Source organism: Hyperolius riggenbachi, chromosome 7 (genome assembly GCF_040937935.1).
Source record: "Hyperolius riggenbachi isolate aHypRig1 chromosome 7, aHypRig1.pri, whole genome shotgun sequence".
NCBI lineage: Eukaryota > Metazoa > Chordata > Amphibia > Anura > Hyperoliidae > Hyperolius > Hyperolius riggenbachi.
The window spans coordinates 42,953,420-42,975,292 of NC_090652.1; the positions used below are offsets into that span (position 1 = coordinate 42,953,420).

The 21,873-nt window shown below is 48.1% G+C and overlaps 1 protein-coding gene across 1 annotated transcript in view; it reads left to right on the forward strand.

Annotated features, from left to right (window-relative positions):
* The window catches only part of LOC137525495 (guanylate-binding protein 1-like), a 38,997-nt gene that overhangs the window by 9,837 nt on the left and 7,287 nt on the right, over positions 1 to 21,873 (forward strand). Inside the window, exon 3 of the mRNA XM_068246614.1 lies at positions 8,081 to 8,274. Within this exon, the coding sequence (XP_068102715.1) occupies positions 8,081 to 8,274 (194 nt within the window). The remainder of the gene's footprint in view (positions 1 to 8,080; positions 8,275 to 21,873) is intronic.

Below are 21,873 nucleotides of genomic sequence, written 5' to 3' on the forward strand. Positions count from 1 at the left end.
CGGTCTGGGTTGCAGGGCAGATTACACCCATGTGCTTATTTTTCCCGCAGGTTTTCACCTGCAGAAAAAAATTATGATATAGGCAATCGGGAACTTCTGGCTATTAAGTTGGCATTTGAGGAGTGGCGCCACTGGTTAGAGGGGGCAGAACACACAATCACAGTTTACACCGACCATAAGAACTTGGAATACATCGAGGGGGCGAAGAGATTGAGTCCCCGTCAGGCCCGATGGTCTTTGTTTTTTACAAGGTTTAGATTTATAATCACGTACACCCCAGGCAGCAAAAACGTCAAGGCAGATGCCCTCTCCAGGTGTTTTGAATCAGAAACGGCACAGCCACCCGCTCCTGAGTCTATCATCCCGCGGGAACTAGTGTTAGCCGCAACAGAGACTTGGGAGGATTGGACGGAGGTTTTGGGCCCATTTCAGCAGGACGTTCCTGAGGGAAAACCCGAAGGGGTTATGTTCATCCCTTTGCCCTTTCGTTTACAAATTCTGCACCTCTTTCACGCCCATAAGAATGCTGGTCATCCGGGAGCTGCTAGAACGCAGGATCTGATTGCCAGGTGTGCTTGGTGGCCTTCTTTGGCAACAGATTGCAAAGAGTACGTCAGAGAGTGTGCGGTCTGTGCCAGGAGTAAACCCTCCCGGCTGGCATCTGTAGGTAAGCTGCAGCCTTTGCCCACCCCGAGTGAGCCATGGACCCACTTGTCCATGGATTTTGTGGGAGAATTGCCCAGGTCTGAAGGAATGTCGGTCATTTGGGTGGTAGTCGACCGTTTTAGCAAGATGGCCCATTTTGTGCCCCTGAAAGGACTCCCCTCGGCTCAGGAACTGGCCGAGTTGTTCATCCTTCACGTCTTCCGGTTGCATGGCATTCCGGAAGACATTGTGTCGGATAGGGGAATCCAATTTGTCTCTGGTTTCTGGAGGGCATTTTGTCGCCAGATGGGCATGAAGTTGTCTTTTTCGTCGGGCTACCACCCACAGACTAATGGGCAGACGGAACGTATCAATCAGTCTTTGGAACAATTCCTAAGATGTTACGTTGCGGAAGCACAGACTGACTGGGTGAGGTTTTTGCCCTTCGCGGAATTTGCACAAAATAATTTGAAGAATTCCTCATCTGGGTTCTCTCCATTCCAGATTGTGACAGGGAGATCACCCACATTTTCCCCTTTTCCAGTCGTGTCATCCCCATTTCCAGCACTGGAGGATTGGCAAAGATCACTTAGGGACAATTGGGGAATTGTTAAGGGGAATTTGCAGAAGGCGTTCCAGAGTCAGAAGGGTCAGGCAGACAAAAGACGATCCGTGGAATGGAAGTTTCAGCCAGGGGAGTTAGTCTGGGTGTCTACACGTCACTTGACCCTGAAGCAGCCTTCTACCAAACTGGGTCCCAGGTTTGTGGGTCCATTCCCAGTAACCAAAAGAATCAATAACGTGACTTACGCCATTGATCTTCCTGCCAGCATGCGGGGCGTAAGGTCGTTTCATGTGTCCCTACTCAAACCTGCGGTCCAGGTGGGTTCCGCTCCTCCTCCCCCTGTGTTGGTAGATGATCAACCTGAATATGAGGTGGAAAAGATTTTAGATTCACGTGTTGTGCAAAACTCAGTACAATATCTCGTACACTGGAAAGGGTACGGCATTGAGGAAAGGCAATGGGTACCAGGGACGCGCATGCATGCAGACGAATTAAGGAGAGAATTTCATGCCTCACATCCCGAGAAACCTGGTGGGAGTTGTCCAGAGTCCACTCCTCGGGGGGGGGGGGTACTGTGAGGAAACGCGGAAAAGCCGCCGCTGGCACTCAGAGGGAGGCGGCTGTTTCTGCGTCTGACATGGCGGCACAACGCGAAGAAACCGCCGCATGCCGCATGGGCAGAGCGGTGGGGTCCGCATTGGACGCGGAAGATTGTCCGCATGGCAATACTACTAGCGCGTCTCAACGCGGAAAAACCGCCGCAAGCCGTCCAGGCAGAGCGGCGGAATCCGCATTGGTAACGGCGGAATCCGCATCTGAGGCGGCCCCCGCATTAGATACATTGCATGACAGTACTGGTGTGGCTGGGACTGGTAGTCCACCAAGACTCAGACTTACACGCGCGCGAGCACAGAGGCAGAGTTTGAATAGCAGTTAGAGGGGTGTCGGCTGACCAGCTGGGTCAGCTGACGAATTCCACTGCTCCCATTGGACCAGCAATTAGGGAGGTCCTGGAAAGGTCCTAGAGTATATATACTGCTGGTTGTTCACTTGCTCTTTGTCTGGCGTGCGATCACACATGTGGGAGCACCCAGATCCGTAGTCAGATCCGTTAGTGTGCCGGGACCAGCTGGAGCTGTAATCCTACACTAAGCTAGATTCCGTTGATAGCTTAAAGTACTAGTTTGATTGTGATTATCTGTTATGACTTCTTGCCTGCCTTGACTACTCTTCTGAACTTTGATCTTGTACCTCGTTATTTCTGATACTCCGTTGCCGAACCCCGGCTCGCTCCTAGACTCTGTTTCTGCCTCCTGATTCTGTACCCCGATATATCTGATACCCCGTTGCCGAACCCTGCCTGTACTTTGACTCTGCCTTTTGTCTGCTGATCTTGTACCTTATCTGTCTGTGTGTTTACGACTTGGCTTGCCCGACCTCGAGAACCGACCTCACGATTGGAGGCGGTTCCTTGTCCCGTTAGTGACACTTGCGCCTGAGTGTCACTTTCGGACTTTCCTTCCCACTGTCAGTCTGACTCCTCCCGTTTTGGAGAGCTCAGACCTGTGGAAGGAATCTGTGCAGTACTCCTTGCTGCACTGAGGCTTGTCCTCTGTATTACTGTTACACCAAACACTACGCTCTACTCGGGTGTACAGAGGTTAGTTTGTATATCGGATTATCGGTGAGACTGCAGATCACTTATAATCTGGTATATATCTGTATTTCCGGTGATACTGCAGATCACCGGTAATCAGATACTCTCTGCGCCCACCGATCGTTACAAATATCAGTAAATATTACCAATATTTTACTATATTATTGTAGTAGAATATTGGTAACTCTACCGATATTGTATTTCCACTATCCTGCACCCTTTTAAACTTGTGGCTTTTTTCAATGTATGCTTTTATCTTTTCAACTTGGAAAACCATTGTGATAAAACTGGTGATCTAAAAATTATAATCTTGTCTTAATTTTTATTTACATTAACAAATTGACATTTGCAGTAAAATATCAGTATAATTTACTGACATTTTATTATTATCAGGGCTAGTGATGGGCGAACATTTCCCGAACACTTACTGTTCGGGTTCGGGTGACGTCATTGAGCGCGGCTGCCCCCTCCCGCCACCAGGGGGTGCCGGTCCTCCCGAGAGCCGGCCGGCCCCTCCACAAGCCCCCCCCGCGCCATGATACAGCGGGCGCGGGGGGGGCTTGTGGAGGGGCCGGCCGGCTCTCGGGAGGACCGGCACCCCCTGGTGGCGGGAGGGGGCAGCCGCGCTCAATGACGTCACCCGAACCCGAACAGTAAGTGTTCGGGAAATGTTCGCCCATCACTAATCAGGGCCAGATTTGTACTTTTTACCGCCTAAGACCCACTATCCCCAGCCCCCCCTCGCCCCCCAAACAAAGCAGGGATTAGACTGTAGTCTCCTCTGAGGACAGTTAGTGAAGTGATGGCAGGGATTACATTATAAGCGCCTCTGAGTCTCTGAGAACATTTAGTGACATGATGGCAGGGATTAGATTGTAAGCTCTTTGGGAAGCAGCACATTCGGTGAGTGACAGGCAGCTCATAGATCACTGTAAGTGGCTGTTCGCTGCCCCTTCATCCCCCGAGAGCCAGTTCTGGCTGTCGGTAGCTGCTCACCTCTGTTGTGCAAACTCTGTGAAGCAGGACAAATGTTTGGCAGGCTAACTGCTTCTGCCACCCTGCTGCCCACAGCCCGCCCCTTGCTTTCCTGGTGCCCTAGGCCATGGCCTTTGAGGCCTTGCCTGAAATCCAGCCATGGATATTAGCACTGTAAAAGAATAGAATATTGGTAAAGTTATCAACATTCTACTGTTGCCTATTTCTGGGCACCCAACTGTTTGTGCATGTGCACCCTTTTTGCATGTATCCCAGGATATAATCAGGAAAATTCCTGCCCATTCGCTTGATGTTTGCAGGATATTGTAAAATTTTCATATTTTCCATTGGAGTTGTTTTTCTCAGCCATTTTAGTGTTGGGATTGAAAACAATGACGCCACGTAAAAAAAAAAAAAAAAAAAAAAAACTATGTTAAGGGCCAAAACAAATATGGCATTTGATTTACAAAGACATTGTATAATTATTGAATGGCACATGAGATCATCATCAAATCTGGCCTGGATCTAATTAAAAATGTATGCTTTTATTCTGATCAGTGGCAGGGGCGTAACTAGGGCCCTGCCTCTGCAGTAGCCCCCCTGCAGAATTTCAGAGCGCCCCCCCTGGGGCCCGCTCGGGGCCGTTTTGGGGGGCTGGAGGGGTCACAGCATGAGGGGAAAGCCGTGGCCACAGTCGGTGGGGAGGGGGGATGTTCCCCCCCTCCCTCACCTCGGGGCTCTCCCCTCTGCGCTCCCCTCCAGCTTAAAGAAGTGTCCGTGGGCAGTGGCGAACAGTGGCGAGCAGCAAAATGATACATACCTTCTGTGCGCTCCAGCCTGCGTTCCTCTCGCTAGCCTCTGATGCGACTTCCTTTTATACCGGAAGTTGCGTCAGAGGCTAGCGAGAGGAACGCAGGCTGGAGCGCACAGAAGGTATGTATCTGTTTGCTGCCCGCCGCTGCTCGCCACTGCCCACGGACACTTCTTTAAGTGGAGAGCCCCGAGCTGAGGGAGGGGGGGGAACGTCTCCCCTCCCCACTGACTGTGGCCACGGCTTTCCCCTCATGCTGCGACCCCTCCAGCCCCCAAAATGGCCCCGAGCGGGCCCGGGGGGGGGGGGGGCGGGGCGGGCCCCCCAACGGGAGCAGGGGCTGCAGGCCCTAGTGTTACGCCAGTGATCAGTGGCATGGCAATAGGGGGTGCAGAGGTTGTGACTACACTGGGGCCCTTGGATCAGAGGGGCCCACTAGGGGCCATTCTTCATCATCTTATTATTAGAGATGGGCCAAACTGTTCTGCTGAAAATAGTTTGCAGCAAAAAAAAGGGGTGCTCGAAATTTGCATCTAACCCAAAAAATGTTTTTAGTTTAAATTTGCAATCACAGTTTTCCCATAGACTTTACTGGAAGGCAAGCGGCCACCAACTTTACCAGTTAATAGCAAAGCCCCCTTATATGTTAAAGATACCAAATTTTCAGGGTATGTGGAGGGGGGCAGTGGGTACAATAGGATTTTTTTTTTTCAAAAAGACCTTATAGGTTTTGAGAAAATTGATTTTAAAGTTTCATAGGAAAAAATAATACATTTAAATGTGGTAAATGACAGATATAGTAGCAAACCTAACGGTAGTGTAAATTTACATATATCAAAAGAAAAATGATGCGGGGTCCCCCTACCAAGCCTCTTTAACCCCTCGTCCCCCATGCAGGCTGAGATAGCCAGAATGCGGAGCCCCAGCCGAGTGTGGCTTAACACCCTGAGCTATACCAGCCCGCATGGTTCATGGTATGGGGGGGGGGCTTTGGGAGAGAGGGGCAGCAAAGCCTTCCCCTCTCCTCTGGAGCCCTTGTCCAATTCATGGACAAGGAGCTCTTCCTTACCTCCTGTGCCCCAGGAGCAAGAGGGGGCTACCGATGCATGGGGAGGAAGTTCATGGTGGCATCTGGTATTCCCCTTTAAGAAGGGGACCCCCAGATGCACGCCTCCCTCCCTGGAGAAATGAGTATAGGGGTACAAAGTACCCCTTACCCATTTCCACAACGGGTTAAATGAAATAAAAACACAACAACTGACATTTAAGTCACTTCATAATCTGGGCCCTGGATACTTGCAAGAAATGTTGCAGCTGTGTAGCACTCATACCCAGAGTCCACCTGAAAACTTCTGTCTTCTATCATGCCGCTCCTACATTATGGTACTCCTTATCTCAACAGATCAGGACAGCTCCATCTCTGGACGTATTTAAATCCAGACTGAAAGCCCACCTGTTTAGTTTGGCATTTGCAGAAATATAATTTTGTTGTGTTAACACTTCATCCTACTTCCAATTACTGAATCTGACTGAGAGAGTCTAAGTGCTTTGAGTCCTATCGGAGAAAAGCATAATACAAATGTTATTGTTATTGTTAAAAGTCGTTTATTTTTTTAACCTCCCTAGCATTCAATTTCTGCAGGATTTCTGTGCAAAAAGTTGTTCAATTATTTTTTGTGGAATTTTTGCTTGCAACTTACTAAAATCCATCAAGCAGGGGGTCTAATATGCGTTTTGAGTACAATAAAAGTTTCAAAACAAAATGATGTCAACAATTTTAATTAAAATTTCTAAAATAAACTTTTTAATCACAAATATAAAAATCCTCCTCAAATAACAATAACAACAATAATATTTTTATAGCGCTTTTCTCCCTGGGGACTCAAAGTGCTGTGACCCTGCATTATGCAGTCTCAAAGGCTCGGGAAAAGGGGTGGGTTTTTAGCCTTTTTTTAAAGCTGTCCAGAGAAGGAGCCTCTCGCACTGATTGTGGAAGTGAGTTCCATAGAGTATGGGCTGCATAGGAAAAGGCCCGAGCACCAAATGTTAAGTGTGTCCTGGGAATAACCAGATCCATCTTGTTGGCAGAATGGAGGGTGCGTGGTGGGGCATAAAGTTCCATGTGGTTTAGAGCCTTGAATGTCAGCAGGCAGAACTTAAAATGGATTTTCCATTTTACTGGCAACCAGTGAAGAGTTTACAGTACTGGGGGGATGTGTGAGCTGTGGGGGGGCATTGCAGTACTGGGGAGATGTGTGAGCTGCGGGGGACATTGGCTAGGAGTCTGGCTGCAGCATTCTGTACTAGTTGTAAGGTGTGCAGAACCTTATCTGTAGATCTGATGAACAGGGCATTGCAGTAGTCTAGGCGGGAGGATACAAATGCATGAACCGGGGCAGGTAGGTCTTCAGCTGGGATAAGGTGTTTGATTCTCGCTATAGTTTTTAGATGGAAGAAGGAAGATTTACAGCTGATACCTGCTGTCTGAGTTTTAGATTTCCATCCAGGATCACCCCAAGGTTTTGCACAAAACCCCAAGGTTTTGTATTGTAATATCTAGCAACAATTGATAAATAAAAGGTGTTCTTTTTATGGTAATCTTTGGAGCTTCTCACAATTTTCTATATAGATGGTTTGATTGAAGTTTGGAGATAGGGGTACTCCAATGTGGTGAGATAGCAGCAAGATTCTGTGGATAGGGTTTGAATCTATTTTATTCCCTTTATTGGTGCGTATCCTTTTTGCTGTTCAACAAACGCCCCTTAAACTTCTTTAGGTGCACATACACCATTATAACTCTTCCCAGGCCAGTTTTCAGTGTGGACGAACCTATTTTGTCTATACTGACTGTAGCAAGTTTTTTAACAACGAGTCAGCCTCGTCATTACCACCAGGGAGGCTACTTAGAAGTAGCTTCTACACTTCTACAACCATCTGGAATCTTTTACCTAGAAAGTGACCAAGTTCATCTGGACACGCGAGTGGAGTCAGGTTTGTTCATCTCCACCTGCCTTCAGTGATTGGTTGCCCAATTGCAACCCTCTTTTGTGAGTACCACCATTTATTACGTTATCCTACACATTGTTGTTACCTACTACACCATTGGGGCTCCCATTGTCTCTGTTCTTTTTTCACTTTAGGGTGCTTTTTGATCACCCTACACATCCACTTCCCATGGACTAACTCAGGCTTGCATTGTTGGGTCTCTATAAAATCACATGATCATGCATCTTATATCCCCATTGGATGGATAACCTTGTGCTATGGTGTATAACCATTTGCTACCTCTCTGTCTATCACCCCTTGTTTACATTGTATGTATCCTTATCTATTGCACAGCGCTACTTAATATGTTGGCACTTTATAAATACAATAAATAATAAAGAATAGTAATATCATTTATACTGCTCCCCTCCCCTTTTTTTAGAGGAAGAAATTAGGAAAAGAAATAAGGATATGGAAGCAAAAATCCAAGAACAGAAAGAGGCTGAAGAAACTTGGAAGTTGGAGGAAACAAAGGCCATTCTCATGAAGACCCTTAGCGAGTTGGAAAAGCAGATGGTAGAAGAAAGAAAACTGATGAGTGAGAAATTGGATCAAGCCATCAAGGAGAAGGAGAAGGTATTACATTTTATATCTTGGCCCATATGCAACTAACCTTTTCTCCTGATTTTTCTCCTAGAAGATCATTTTTCAACAGGAGATCATTTTTCAGCAGCTTACAATTAAAAAAGTACTAAAATGTACGTGAAAAAGTACTATAAAGTCAATGCAATCTTAGCTCTTTATAACAACCCACAAGCTAAACTAAGGATCCCAGGAATTTTATCTACACCGCTATCAATTAAGCGAGGGACTAGGCAAGGCTGCCCTCTCTCCCCCCTCTTATTTTCACTGGCTATAGAGCCATTATCACTTGCCATCCAGAACAACTCTGATATTAAAGGTTATCTTCATGCTAATCAAGAACATAAAGCAATTTTTTACGCAGATGATGCTCTGTTATTTTTAACACAACCTATCACCTCTATGCCAACACTTTTCCAACTGTTGGAACATTTTGGCAGAATATCAGGCCTTGAGGTAAATGTGCACAAATCACAAGCAATGGCAGTGAATCTCCCCCCTAAAGTAATCAAACTTTATCAGGCCAACTTTGAATTCAAATGGGTGTCTACTGAATTGTCATATCTGGGCATTAAGCTCACTTCTGACTATACCCGCCTGGTCAACGCAAACTATCTGCCATTATATAGATCTGTGCAGAATACCCTCAACGACTGGAATTCGTATAAAATACCATGGTTAGGCAAAATCACTGCCATTAAAATGGTCATCCTACCCAGGTTACTTTACTTAATGAGAGCCTTACCTTTAAATCCTGGTCGCACTCTTATAAATAAGTTCCAGAAGTTGATTAATAAATACATTTGGACAGGTAAACCAGCCCGCTTTAAAGAGACTCCGTAACAAAAATTGCATCCTGTTTTTTATCATCCTACAAGTTCCAAAATCTATTCTAATGTGTTCTGGCTTACTGCAGCACGTTCTACTATCACCATCTCTGTAATAAATCAACTTATCCCTCTCTTGTCAGACTTGTCAGCCTGTGTCTGGAAGGCTGCCAAGTTCTTCAGTGTTGTGGTTCTGTAATGCATCTCCCCCCTCCTGGCCCCTCTATGCACACTGCCTGTGTATAATGATCTCTTGAGATACAAAAGGAAGGATGTATACAGCCTGCTTGTGTATGAATGTATTTTCTATGTGTGGACATACTGTACATCAACCTACTTCCTGTTTTGGTGGCCATTTTGTTTGTTTATAAACAAACTTTTTAAAACTGTTTTTAACCACTTTTAATGCGGCGAGGAGCGGTGAAATTGTGACAGAGGGTAATGGGAGATGTCCCCTAACGCACTGGTATGTTTAGTTTTGTGCGATTTTAACAATACAGATTCTCTTTAAGAACATTTATCTATACCGTAAAACTTCAGATGGAGGCGTGGGAGCACCAAATCTATGGTTATATCTACTCTCAACTAGATTTGCACAATCCCTCTCCTGGTTTGATGACCAGTCCACAAATCTCTGGGTGAATTTTGAAAAAGAATCAATACTACCTTTTAATATCACCTCTATCCCATATCTGGAGATCTCTCACCTGAAAGAATTCAAAAGCAAAAATCTTATAGTGCACGAAAATCTTGCTCTCTGGTACACCTACAGGTACAAACTTAAACTATGCTCACCCAAACCTCCTAGATTATCCCTTATTGGACACCCCAATTTTGCTCCTGCATTTAGAGATAGTTCTTCTTTTTCTTGGTGGATCAACAATGGAATCACTTATTCAAACCGATTCTGGATCGGGGGTAAATTTGTTTCTTTTGAAATGTTAAGGTTTACGAAAGAGCTACCATGGTCCCAATATTTCACATATACACAAATACGTCACTTCTTTACCCAAGCCTCCAGTCCTGAAGGTCTCACAAACCGCACCTTCTATGAAAGTTTGTTCCTTACTCACACTCAGCCTGCGGGAGTTATCTCTCGGATCTATTCCCATTTAATCACTCAAGATATAGACACCAAAACAAAATATATGCTTGAGTGGGAAACAGAACTCCAAATCACACTTGAACCCCAAGACTGGGTAAAAATTTGGGAGAATCTCCAAATAGCCACTAAAACTCAAGCAATCAAAGATACTGCTTTGAAAGTTGCCACCAGGTGGTACAGAACCCCACTTAAGCTTAATAAAATCTTTCCATCCATCTCCCCACTCTGCTTTCGGGGATGCCAAGCAGAAGGTTCCATATTGCACATATTTTGGAATTGCCCTGTAATCATGGTTGTATGGGATAAACTCAGGACTGGACTGCGAGCCCTTATAGAAAAAGAGATCACGCTAACACCTTCTCAAGCTTTACTTTTTGCCCCTAACTCTGAAATCCCCCGTAAATGGAAAAGAGTTTACAATGTATTTATTTGCTCAGTTCTCTGGATGGTAGCCAGAAACTGGAAAGGGTCTGATACCCCATTTAACCAAGTCATATCTAGAGTTGAAGATATTAGGACTATGGACCTCATTTATCATACATTACACCATACCTTGCCCAAATTTCATTATCACTGGGACGACTGGTCCGTTTCTAAAATGTTTACAGATGCTTAAAATATCCATTCGACATTGCATCTGATGAGGACGTGCTCAATTTTCATCCTTCACTTTCATGCTTAATAGGTTAAATTTCGATACAGCTTATGTTACCATATATGCTCTCGTAAACTCACAATACAGTTGTTTGTTAACCTGCCTGGCGTTCTATTAAGATCGCCAGGCAGGCTGCGGGAGGGTTTTTTTTGAATAAAAAAAAAACTATTTCATGCAGCCAACTGAAAGTTGGCTGCATGAAAGCCCACTAGAGGGCGCTCCGGAGGCGTTCTTCCGATCGCCTCCGGCGCCCAGAATAAACAAGGAAGGCCGCAATGAGCGGCCTTCCTTGTTTTGCTTATATCGTCGCCATAGCGACGAGCGGAGTGACGTCATCGACGTCAGCCGACGTCCTGACGTCAGCCGCCTCCGATCCAGCCCTTAGCGCTGGCCGGAACTTTTTGTTCCGGCTACGCTGGGCTCAGGCGGCTGGGGGGACCCTCTTTCGCCGCTGCTCGTGGCGGATCGCCGCAGAGCGGCGGCGATCAGGCAGCACACGCGGCTGGCAAAGTGCCGGCTGCGTGTGCTGCACTTTATTTGAGCCAAATCGGCCCAGCAGGGCCTGAGCGGCAGGCTCCGGCGGTACTGGACGAGCTGAGCTCGTCCAGACCGCCCAGCAGGTTAATGACTTTACTGATACTCTTTTGTACAAACACTACTACTGTTTTATCTATGCCAAAATTGCATACTTGTACTGACTAACTTAACCTCCATTAATAAAACTTTTGTAAAAGAAAAAGTACTATAAAATTATTCTGAATACTTTCTTACTTTCTTGCTTGCTGGTGGCATAACTGGCAATGTTTGACACGTTGTGAAAATATCACCTAGGTGAAAACTCAGGAGAAAAAGCTAATTGCATGGTGGCCCTTGTCTTCTTGCCAAATCACCACTTCTACATGTTCACCTCTTCTGAACAGCAGATGGTGCGTTTGCATTGGTTTTGCAAAAGCATGCTTACCAACTGGAAGTACAATGCACACAATACAGAGAATCATTTTGGATAACATGGAAAAATAAATGATCAATGTCTCATCATAATCTGAAATAAAAACTTAGAATAAATAAACATTTGCAGAAAAAAACAAAAAAACAAGGGAAAAAAAACATGGAATCCATGCATGAACCTAAATGCATACAAATCATTTGACTCTTCAAAATAACCACCTTTGGTAGATATAACTTCTGTTCTGATTATGAATATAGTTGCATTATTCTTTCTAAGATGACAATTAAATGTTCTTCACAAAGTTCCTCCAAACTCTGTTGCCCAATTTTGGCAGAAATTAATTCATTCTACAGGTTTGACAGATTATTTTCTACATAATCATTTTTATGGCAGACATCAAAATTTTCATGAAAATCCAAAGAATATCTGCATTGAAGCTAGTGTTGGGCGAACACCTAGATGTTCGGGTTCGCGAACGTTCGCCGAACATCGCCGCGATGTTCGGGTGTTCGCGCCGAACCCCGAACATAATGGAAGTCAATGGGGACCCGAACTTTCGTGCTTTGTAAAGCTTTCTTACATGCTACATACCCCAAATTTGCAGGGTATGTGCACCTTGGGAGTGGGTACAAGGGGAAAAAAATATTTGCAAAAGAGCTTATAGTTTTTGAGAAAATTGATTGTAAAGTTTCAAAGGAAAAACTGTCTTTTAAATGTGGAGAATGTCATGTTTCTTTGCACAGGTAACATGCTTTTTGTCGCCATGCAGTCATAAGTGTAATACAGAGAAGAGGTTCCAGGAAAAGGGACCGGTAACGCTAACCCAGCACCAGCAGCAGCAAACGTGATGGAACAGGAGGAGGCGCAGGAGGAGAAGGCCACGCTTTGTGAGACACAACAACCCAGGCCTTGCATGAGGACAAAAAGCGTGCGGATAGCATGCTTTGTACCGCCATGCATGCATGCAGTCATAAATGTAATAAAGATAAGAGGTTCAATAAACAGGGACCGGGCGGCAACGCTAACCCAGCAGCAGCAGATGTGATGGCACAGGAGGAGGCGCAGGAGGAGAAGGCCACGCTTTGTGAGACACAACAACCCAGGCCTTGCATGAGGACAAAAAGCGTGCGGATAGCATGCTTTGTACCGCCATGCATGCAGTCATAAATGTAATAAAGATAAGAGGTTCAATAAACAGGGACCGGGCGGCAACACTAACCCAGCAGCAGCAGACGTGATGGTACAGGAGGAGGCGCAGGAGGAGAAGGCCACGCTTTGTGAGACACAACAACCCAGGCCTTGCATGAGGACAAGAAGCGTGCGGATAGCATGCTTTTTATCGCCATGCAGTCATAAATGTAATAAAGATGAGAGGTTCCATAAACAGGGACCGGCAACGCTAACGCAGCAGCAGCAGCACACGTGGAACAGGAGCAGGCGCAGGAGGAGAAGGCCATGCTTTTTGAGACACAACAACGCCGGCCTTGCATGAGGACAAAAAGCGTGCGGATATAGCAGCAATGCTTTTTGCCGCCATGCAGTCATAAATGTAATAAAGATGAGAGGTTCAATAAACAGGGACCGGAAACGCTAAACCATCCCAGATGTTCATTGGTCATGTTACTTGGTTGGGGTCCTGGAGTGTTGCGTAGTCGTTTCCAATCCAGGATTGATTCATTTTAATTTGAGTCAGATGGTCTGCATTTTCTGTGGAGAGGCGGATACGCCGATCTGTGACGATGCCTCCGGCAGCACTGAAACAGCGTTCCGACATAACGCTGGCTGCCGGGCAAGCCAGCACCTCTATTGCGTACATTGCCAGTTCGTGCCAGGTGTCTAGCTTCGATACCCAATAGTTGAAGGGTGCAGATGGATGGTTCGACACAGCTACGCCATCTGACATGTAGTCCTTGACCATCTTCTTCAGGCGATCGGTGTTGGAGGTGGATCTGCACGCTTGCTGTTCAGTGGGCTGCGGCTGCATGGGTGTCAGAAAATTTTCCCACTCCAAGGACACTGCCGATACCATTCCCTTTTGGGCACTAGCTGCGGCTTGCGTTGTTTGCTGCCCTCCTGGTCATCCTGGGTTTGCGGAAGTCAGTCTGTCGGCGTACAACTGGCTAGAGGAGGGGGAGGATGTCAATCTCCTCTCTAAAGTCTCCACAAGGGCCTGCTGGTATTCTTCCATTTTGACCTGTCTGACTCTTTCTTCGAGCAGTTTTGGAACATTGTGTTTGTACCGTGGATACTGAAGGGTATAAACCCAGTAATTGGTGTTGTCCAGAATGCGCACAATGCGTGGGTCGCGTTCAATGCAGTCTAGCATGAATTGAGCCATGTGTGCCAGAGTCCTACCAGAATCCTCATCATCCTCTTGTGAGCGTTGTGATAGTTGTTGTGATGCATCATAGTCGTCACCTTCCTCCTGGTCTGCTTCTGCTGACCATTCGCGCTGAATTGTGGAAGTCCAACGTGCACCGCTCTGGCCCTCGTCAGTGGTGGTAGGAAATTCCTGCTCCAACTCCAGCTGTTCCTCCTCCTCTTCTTCGTCATAGCTGCTGCTGGGGCCAGCGTTTCCTGAGGCGGATGGCCTGATGTTGGTACCATCACGCTGATCGTTTTCTCCTTCAGATTCCCCCAGTTGCATCATGACAGCTGTTTCCTTGATTTTCAACATTGACTTCTTCAGTAAACACAGCAGTGGTATGGTAATGCTGACTGAAGAGTTGTCACTGCTCACAAGCAACGTGGATTGCTCAAAATTTTGGAGGACTTGGCAGAGGTCCAACATGTTGGCCCAATCGGATCCACAGAAGCTTGGCAGCTGTCCGGATGCGCCTCGGTACTGCGCCGTCATGTACTGGACCACTGCACTCTTCTGCTCGCAAAAGCGGGCTAGCATGTGCAGCGTAGAATTCCAGCGCGTAGGGACATCACACAGCAAGCGATGGTGGGGGAGATTGAAGCGCTCCTGCATCTTGGCGAGTGCCCCCGAAGCAGTACTGGAATTTCTACAATGTTTGGCCACTCGCCGCACCTTCAACAGAAGATCGGGCACGCCTGGGTACGTCCTCAGGAACCGCTGAACTACTAGGTTCATCACGTGCGCCAGGCAAGGGATATGTGTCAGCTTAGCCAACCTTAAAGCGCGAATGAGATTACTCCCATTATCACACACAACCATGCCCGGTTTCAGGTCCAGGGTGCCAGCCACAAATCCGTCTGTTCCTTTATTCCCCTCCAAATTTCCTCCCCTGTGTGCTGCTTATCCCCAAGGCAGATCAGCTTCAGCAACGCTTGCTGACGCATGCCAACAGCTGTGCTGCACTGCTTCCACGATCCTACTGCTGCTGTTGCTGGGTTAGCGTTTCCGGATGAGGTACAGCTTTGAGATGCGTTGGAGGAGAAGGAGTCAGAGAGGTAGGTGCTGCTGTTGTTATCCAGTGAGAGGGACGGCGGTGCAGCTGTTTGCGGCGTGGGCAACACCCGCGCCGTAGCAGGTGAGGAATCGCTGCCAGGCTCCACAAGGTTCACCCAGTGCGCGGTAAGGGAGATGTATCGACCCTGGCCGAACGCACTCGTCCAGGTGTCAGTGGTGAGGTGAACCTTGCAGGCAATGGCATTCTTCAAGCTTCGGGTTATTTTGCTGACCACGTGCTCATGCAACTCAGGCACTGCAGAGCGCGCAAAGTGGTAGCGGCTGGGAACCACGTAACGTGGGATGGCCACTGACATCATGCCCTTGAAGCTGTTTGTCTCCACCACTCGATATGGCAGCATTTCGCAGGCCAGAAGCTTGGCTATGCTGGCTGTTACTGCCACGGCCCGGGGGTCATTTGCTGGCAATTTCCTCTTGCGCTCAAACATCTCCGACACAGACAACTGAACCGTAGGGCTGCACACTGAAGGGCTGTTGGTTGTTGTGTTTGATGATGAACACTGGGAGACCTCAAGAGCACTACTCTGGAAAGTGACAGTGTCAGCGTCGTCTGATGTTTGCGAATGTTGTGAACCACGCAATGGCTGGGCTACTGCTGCTGCTGAGGCGGGTCTGGTGGTGAGTCTGGTGAACCCAAGGGAGGCAGTGTTGCTGGTTGTACCCTGTCCTGCCGCGTTTGCCCACAGAGTGGGATGTTTGGATAGCATGTGGCGGCTCATGCTGGTGGTGGAGAGGTTGTTAATACTTTTCCCCCTGCTCAGGCGGGTCTTGCACACCTTGCAAATCGCCATGGTAACATCCTCAGTGCAGTCTTCAAAGAAAGCCCAGACTTTGGAGCACCTGCCTTGCTGGCGATTTCTGTTTGCGCCTCTTTTGCCTCTCACTTGAACTTCCACGCTTGTGGTGCCTGAAATTGCGCGCCGCCTACCTTGTGGCACAAGGCGAACTCGTGCACGTGCAGCAGTGGGTTCTTCAACAGACTCATCTGTGCTGCTGCTACGACGGCGATGTTCACAAACAAAATCTGGGTCTATGTCCACATTGTCCATACCCTCCTCTTCCATCTCCTCAAACTCGTCATATGTCATTGTGGGGGGCCGCCGCCGTGGAGTAGAGCTCCCCAGAACAACCTCTGCGCAGCTCACTCCAACGTCGTCTTCCAGAGCTTCTCGGCCGACCTCCTGCAATTGCAACCCCTCCTGCCCAACTTGCTCTGGGATTTGGGTTACAAAGTCCTCGGACTCGCCTTGTATTTCAGTGCCCGGTGCATTTCCCACACTAAATGGTTGTGAATCCGGGCACAACATTTCTGGCTGTTCCTCCATTGACCTTTCAAAGGTGGAAGTTTGTTGGCCTGGGAATAGCTCCTGCGAATACCCCATTGTGTCCTGAGGTAATTCATCGGACTGGTTATCTGGCAGTTGTGTGGGTGGTGTCGCTGCCGGCTGTGTCAGCTTTGTGCCCACTGGCTCCTTGTAACTGGCTGAGGACTCAGACCTCGTGCGTGATGTGCTGGTGCTGCTTAACCCACTGCTGGACGCTTGAGAGGTCATCCAAGTAATTATCTGGTCCTGTTCTTTTGGATTTGTGAGGGTTGTTGTCCTGGACAACATGGGCGGTATTGAGTGGGTTTTCTTGGGTGCTCCCCTGTGGCCTGTACGTGAACCGTCAGGGGAAACACCTCTTCCCTTGCCCCTTCCTCTTTCACCGGATTTCTTCCTCATTTCACTTATCCTTACAGTACACGCTGACTGGCAGCAGTACAGTGGCAGTACAGAAATGCTATACAGTACCACTATTCCCAGCAGCGACACAGAGCACAATGCTATACAGTGGCGGGTGAGCGGTTTACCACTATTCCCAGCAGCGACACAGAGCACAATGCTATACAGTGGCGGGTGAGCGGTGTACCACTATTCTTAGCAGCGACACAGAGCACAATGCTATACAGTGGCAGGTGAGCGGTGTACCACTATTCCCAGCAGCGACTCAGAGCACAATGCTATACAGTGGCGAGTGAGCGGTGTACTACTATTCCCAGCAGACACAGAGTGGCAGTAAACAGAATGCTATATAGTGTGGCTGAGCGAGCGGTGTACTACTATTCCCAGCAGACACAGAACAGTAAACAGAATGCTATATATATAGTGTGGCTGAGCGAGCGGTGTACTACTATTCCCAGCAGACACAGAGTGGCAGTAAACAGAATGCTATATAGTGTGGCTGAGCGAGCGGTGTACTACTATTCCCAGCAGACACAGAGTGGCAGTAAACAGAATGCTATATAGTGTGGCTGAGCGAGCGGTGTACTACTATTCCCAGCAGACACAGAGTGGCAGTAAACAGAATGCTATATAGTGTGGCTGAGCGAGCGGTGTACTACTCAATGCAGTCTAGCATGAATTGAGCCATGTGTGCCAGAGTCCTACCAAAATCCTCATCATCCTCTTGTGAGCGTTGTGATAGTTGTTGTGATGCATCATAGTCGTCACCTTCCTCCTGGTCTGCTTCTGCTGACCATTCGCGCTGAATTGTGGAAGTCCAACGTGCACCGCTCTGGCCCTCGTCAGTGGTGGCAGGAAATTCCTGCTCCAACTCCAGCTGTTCCTCCTCCTCTTCTTCGTCATAGCTGCTGCTGGGGCCAGCGTTTCCTGAGGCGGATGGCCTGATGTTGGTACCATCACGCTGATCGTTTTCTCCTTCAGATTCCCCCAGTTGCATCATGACAGCTGTTTCCTTGATTTTCAACATTGACCTCTTCAGTAAACACAGCAGTGGTATGGTAATGCTGACTGAAGAGTTGTCACTGCTCACAAGCAACGTGGATTGCTCAAAATTTTGGAGGACTTGGCAGAGGTCCAACATGTTGGCCCAATCGGATCCACAGAAGCTTGGCAGCTGTCCGGATGCGCCTCAGTACTGCGCCGTCATGTACTGGACCACTGCACTCTTCTGCTCGCAAAAGCGGGCTAGCATGTGCAGCGTAGAATTCCAGCGCGTAGGGACATCACACAGCAAGCGATGGTGGGGGAGATTGAAGCGCTCCTGCATCTTGGCGAGTGCCCCCGAAGCAGTACTGGAATTTCTACAATGTTTGGCCACTCGCCGCACCTTCAACAGAAGATCGGGCACGCCTGGGTACGTCCTCAGGAACCGCTGAACTACTAGGTTCATCACGTGCGCCAGGCAAGGGATGTGTGTCAGCTTAGCCAACCTTAAAGCGCGAATGAGATTACTCCCATTATCACACACAACCATGCCCGGTTTCAGGTCCAGCGGTGCCAGCCACAAATCCGTCTGTTCCTTTATTCCCCTCCATGCTTTGGAGCACCTGCCTTGCTGGTGATTTCTGTTTGCGCCTCTTTTGCCTCTCACTTGAACTTCCACGCTTGTGGTGCCTGAAATTGCACGCCGCCTACCTTGTGGCACAAGGCGAACTCGTGCACGTGCAGCAGTGGGTTCTTCAACAGACTCATCTGTGCTGCTGCTACGACGGCGATGTTCACAAACAAAATCTGGGTCTATGTCCACATTGTCCATACCCTCCTCTTCCATCTCCTCAAACTCGTCATATGTCATTGTGGGGGGCCGCCGCCGTGGAGTAGAGCTCCCCAGAACAACCTCTGCGCAGCTCACTCCAACGTCGTCTTCCAGAGCTTCTCGGCCGACCTCCTGCAATTGCAACCCCTCCTGCCCAACTTGCTCTGGGATTTGGGTTACAAAGTCCTCGGACTCGCCTTGTATTTCAGTGCCCGGTGCATTTCCCACACTAAATGGTTGTGAATCCGGGCACAACATTTCTGGCTGTTCCTCCATTGACCTTTCAAAGGTGGAAGTTTGTTGGCCTGGGAATAGCTCCTGCGAATACCCCATTGTGTCCTGAGGTAATTCATCGGACTGGTTATCTGGCAGTTGTGTGCGTGGTGTCGCTGCCAGTTGTTTCAGCTTTGTGCCCACTGGCTCCTTGTAACTGGCTGAGGACTCAGACCTCGTGCGTGATGTGCTGGTGCTGCTTAACCCACTGCTGGACGCTTGAGAGGTCATTCAAGTAATTATCTGGTCCTGTTCTTTTGGATTTGTGAGGGTTGTTGTCCTGGACAACATGGGCGGTATTGAGTGGGTTTTCTTGGGTGCTCCCCTGTGGCCTGTACGTGAACCGTCAGGGGAAACACCTCTTCCCTTGCCCCTTCCTCTTTCACCGGATTTCTTCCTCATTTCACTTATCCTTACAGTACACGCTGACTGGCAGCAGTACAGTGGCAGTACAGAAATGCTATACAGTACCACTATTCCCAGCAGCGACACAGAGCACAATGCTATACAGTGGCGGGTGAGCGGTGTACCACTATTCCCAGCAGCGACACAGAGCACAATGCTATACAGTGGCGGGTGAGCGGTGTACCACTATTCCCAGCAGCGACACAGAGCACAATGCTATACAGTGGCGGGTGAGCGGTGTACCACTATTCTTAGCAGCGACACAGAGCACAATGCTATACAGTGGCAGGTGAGCAGTGTACCACTATTCCCAGCAGCGACACAGAGCACAATGCTATACAGTGGCGGGTGAGCGGTGTACTACTATTCCCAGCAGACACAGAGTGGCAGTAAACAGAATGCTATATAGTGTGGCTGAGCGAGGTACACAGAGTGGCAGTAAACAGAATGCTATATAGTGTGGCTGAGCGTGCGGTGTACTACTATTCCCAGCAGACACAGAGTGGCAGTAAACAGAATGCTATATAGTGTGGCTGAGCGAGCGGTGTACTACTATTCCCAGCAGACACAGAACAGTAAACAGAATGCTATATATATAGTGTGGCTGAGCGAGCGGTGTACTACTATTCCCAGCAGACACAGAACAGTAAACAGAATGCTATATAGTGTGGCTGAGCGAGCGGTGTACTACTATTCCCAGCAGACACAGAGTGGCAGTAAACAGAATGCTATATAGTGTGGCTGAGCGAGCGGTGTACTACTATTCCCAGGAGACACAGAGTGGCAGTAAACAGAATGCTATATAGTGTGGCTGAGCGAGCGGTGTACTACTATTCCCAGCAGACACAGAACAGTAAACAGAATGCTATATAGATAGTGTGGCTGAGCGAGCGGTGTACTACTATTCCCAGCAGACACAGAACAGTAAACAGAATGCTATATAGTGTGGCTGAGCGAGCGGTGTACTACTATTCCCAGCAGACACAGAGTGGCAGTAAACAGAATGCTATATAGTGTGGCTGAGCGAGCGGTGTACTACTATTCCCAGCAGACACAGAGTGGCAGTAAACAGAATGCTATATAGTGTGGCTGAGCGAGCGGTGTACTACTATTCCCAGCAGACACAGAGTGGCAGTAAACAGAATGCTATATAGTGTGGCTGAGCGAGCAGTGTACTACTATTTCCAGCAGACACAGAACAGTAAACAGAATGCTATATAGTGTGGCTGAGCGAGCGGTGTACTACTATTTCCAGCAGACACAGAACAGTAAACAGAATGCTATATAGTGTGGCTGAGCGAGCGGTGTACTACTATTCCCAGCAGACACAGAGTGGCAGTAAACAGAATGCTATATAGTGTGGCTGAGCGAGCGGTGTACTACTATTCCCAGCAGACACAGAACAGTAAACAGAATGCTATATAGTGTGGCTGAGCGAGCGGTGTACTACTATTCCCAGCAGCGACACAATGACTGGGGGGACCCTGGCTAGCGTGGCTGGAGCGCGAACTACCCTGCCTGCCTACCCAAAGCTAAACCCACAGACAAATGGCGGAAATATGACGTGGTTCGGGTATTTATTTACCCGAACCACGTGACAGTTCGGCCAATCAGAGCGTCTTCGGGTCCGAACCACGTGACCCGTTCGGCCAATCACAGCGCTAGCCGAACGTTCGGGGAACGTTCGGCCATGTGGCCGAACGGTTTGGCCGAACACCATCAGGTGTTCGGCCGAACTCGAACATCACCCGAACAGGGTGATGTTCTGCAGAACCCGAACAGTGGCGAACACTGTTCGCCCAACACTAATTGAAGCCTTTCAAGACATACTCAATAGTGCCATTTGTGGTTCCCTGGTAAGGTTTGCATAACCTAGTTAATGCAGGTTTTGCTATTAGCACAATGCCCACTATTTCACTATCGGTAGTACCGGTAAAATTGCCCTGCCTTCTCTGAGCAGATTTACCAACATCAGCTGAAACAGGATGAAAAGACACCAAATCTATATATATAAAATCGGATGTATGTATGTATGTGTGTGTGTATGTGTGTGTGTATGTGCCGCGATCACGCGAAAACGGCTTGACCGATTTGAATGAAACTTGGTACACAGATCCCTTACTACCTGGGATGATATGTTCTGGGGGTCTCGGGTCTCCCCTGCACACCTGGGCGGAGCTACAAACAGCAAATCAGATTCCACCCATTCAAGTCAATGGAAAAAATGTAAAAGGCTGCCATTCTGCCAGTAATCAAGCCAGAGTCCCCACACTTGGCACAGTTGGTCACTTGGTGACCGAGATTACAAATCCAGGAAAAGTGGGCGGAGCATAAAACAGCCAATCAAATTTCAGCCGTTCATTTTAAATGGGAAAATGTAAACTGCAGCCATTCTTAGAC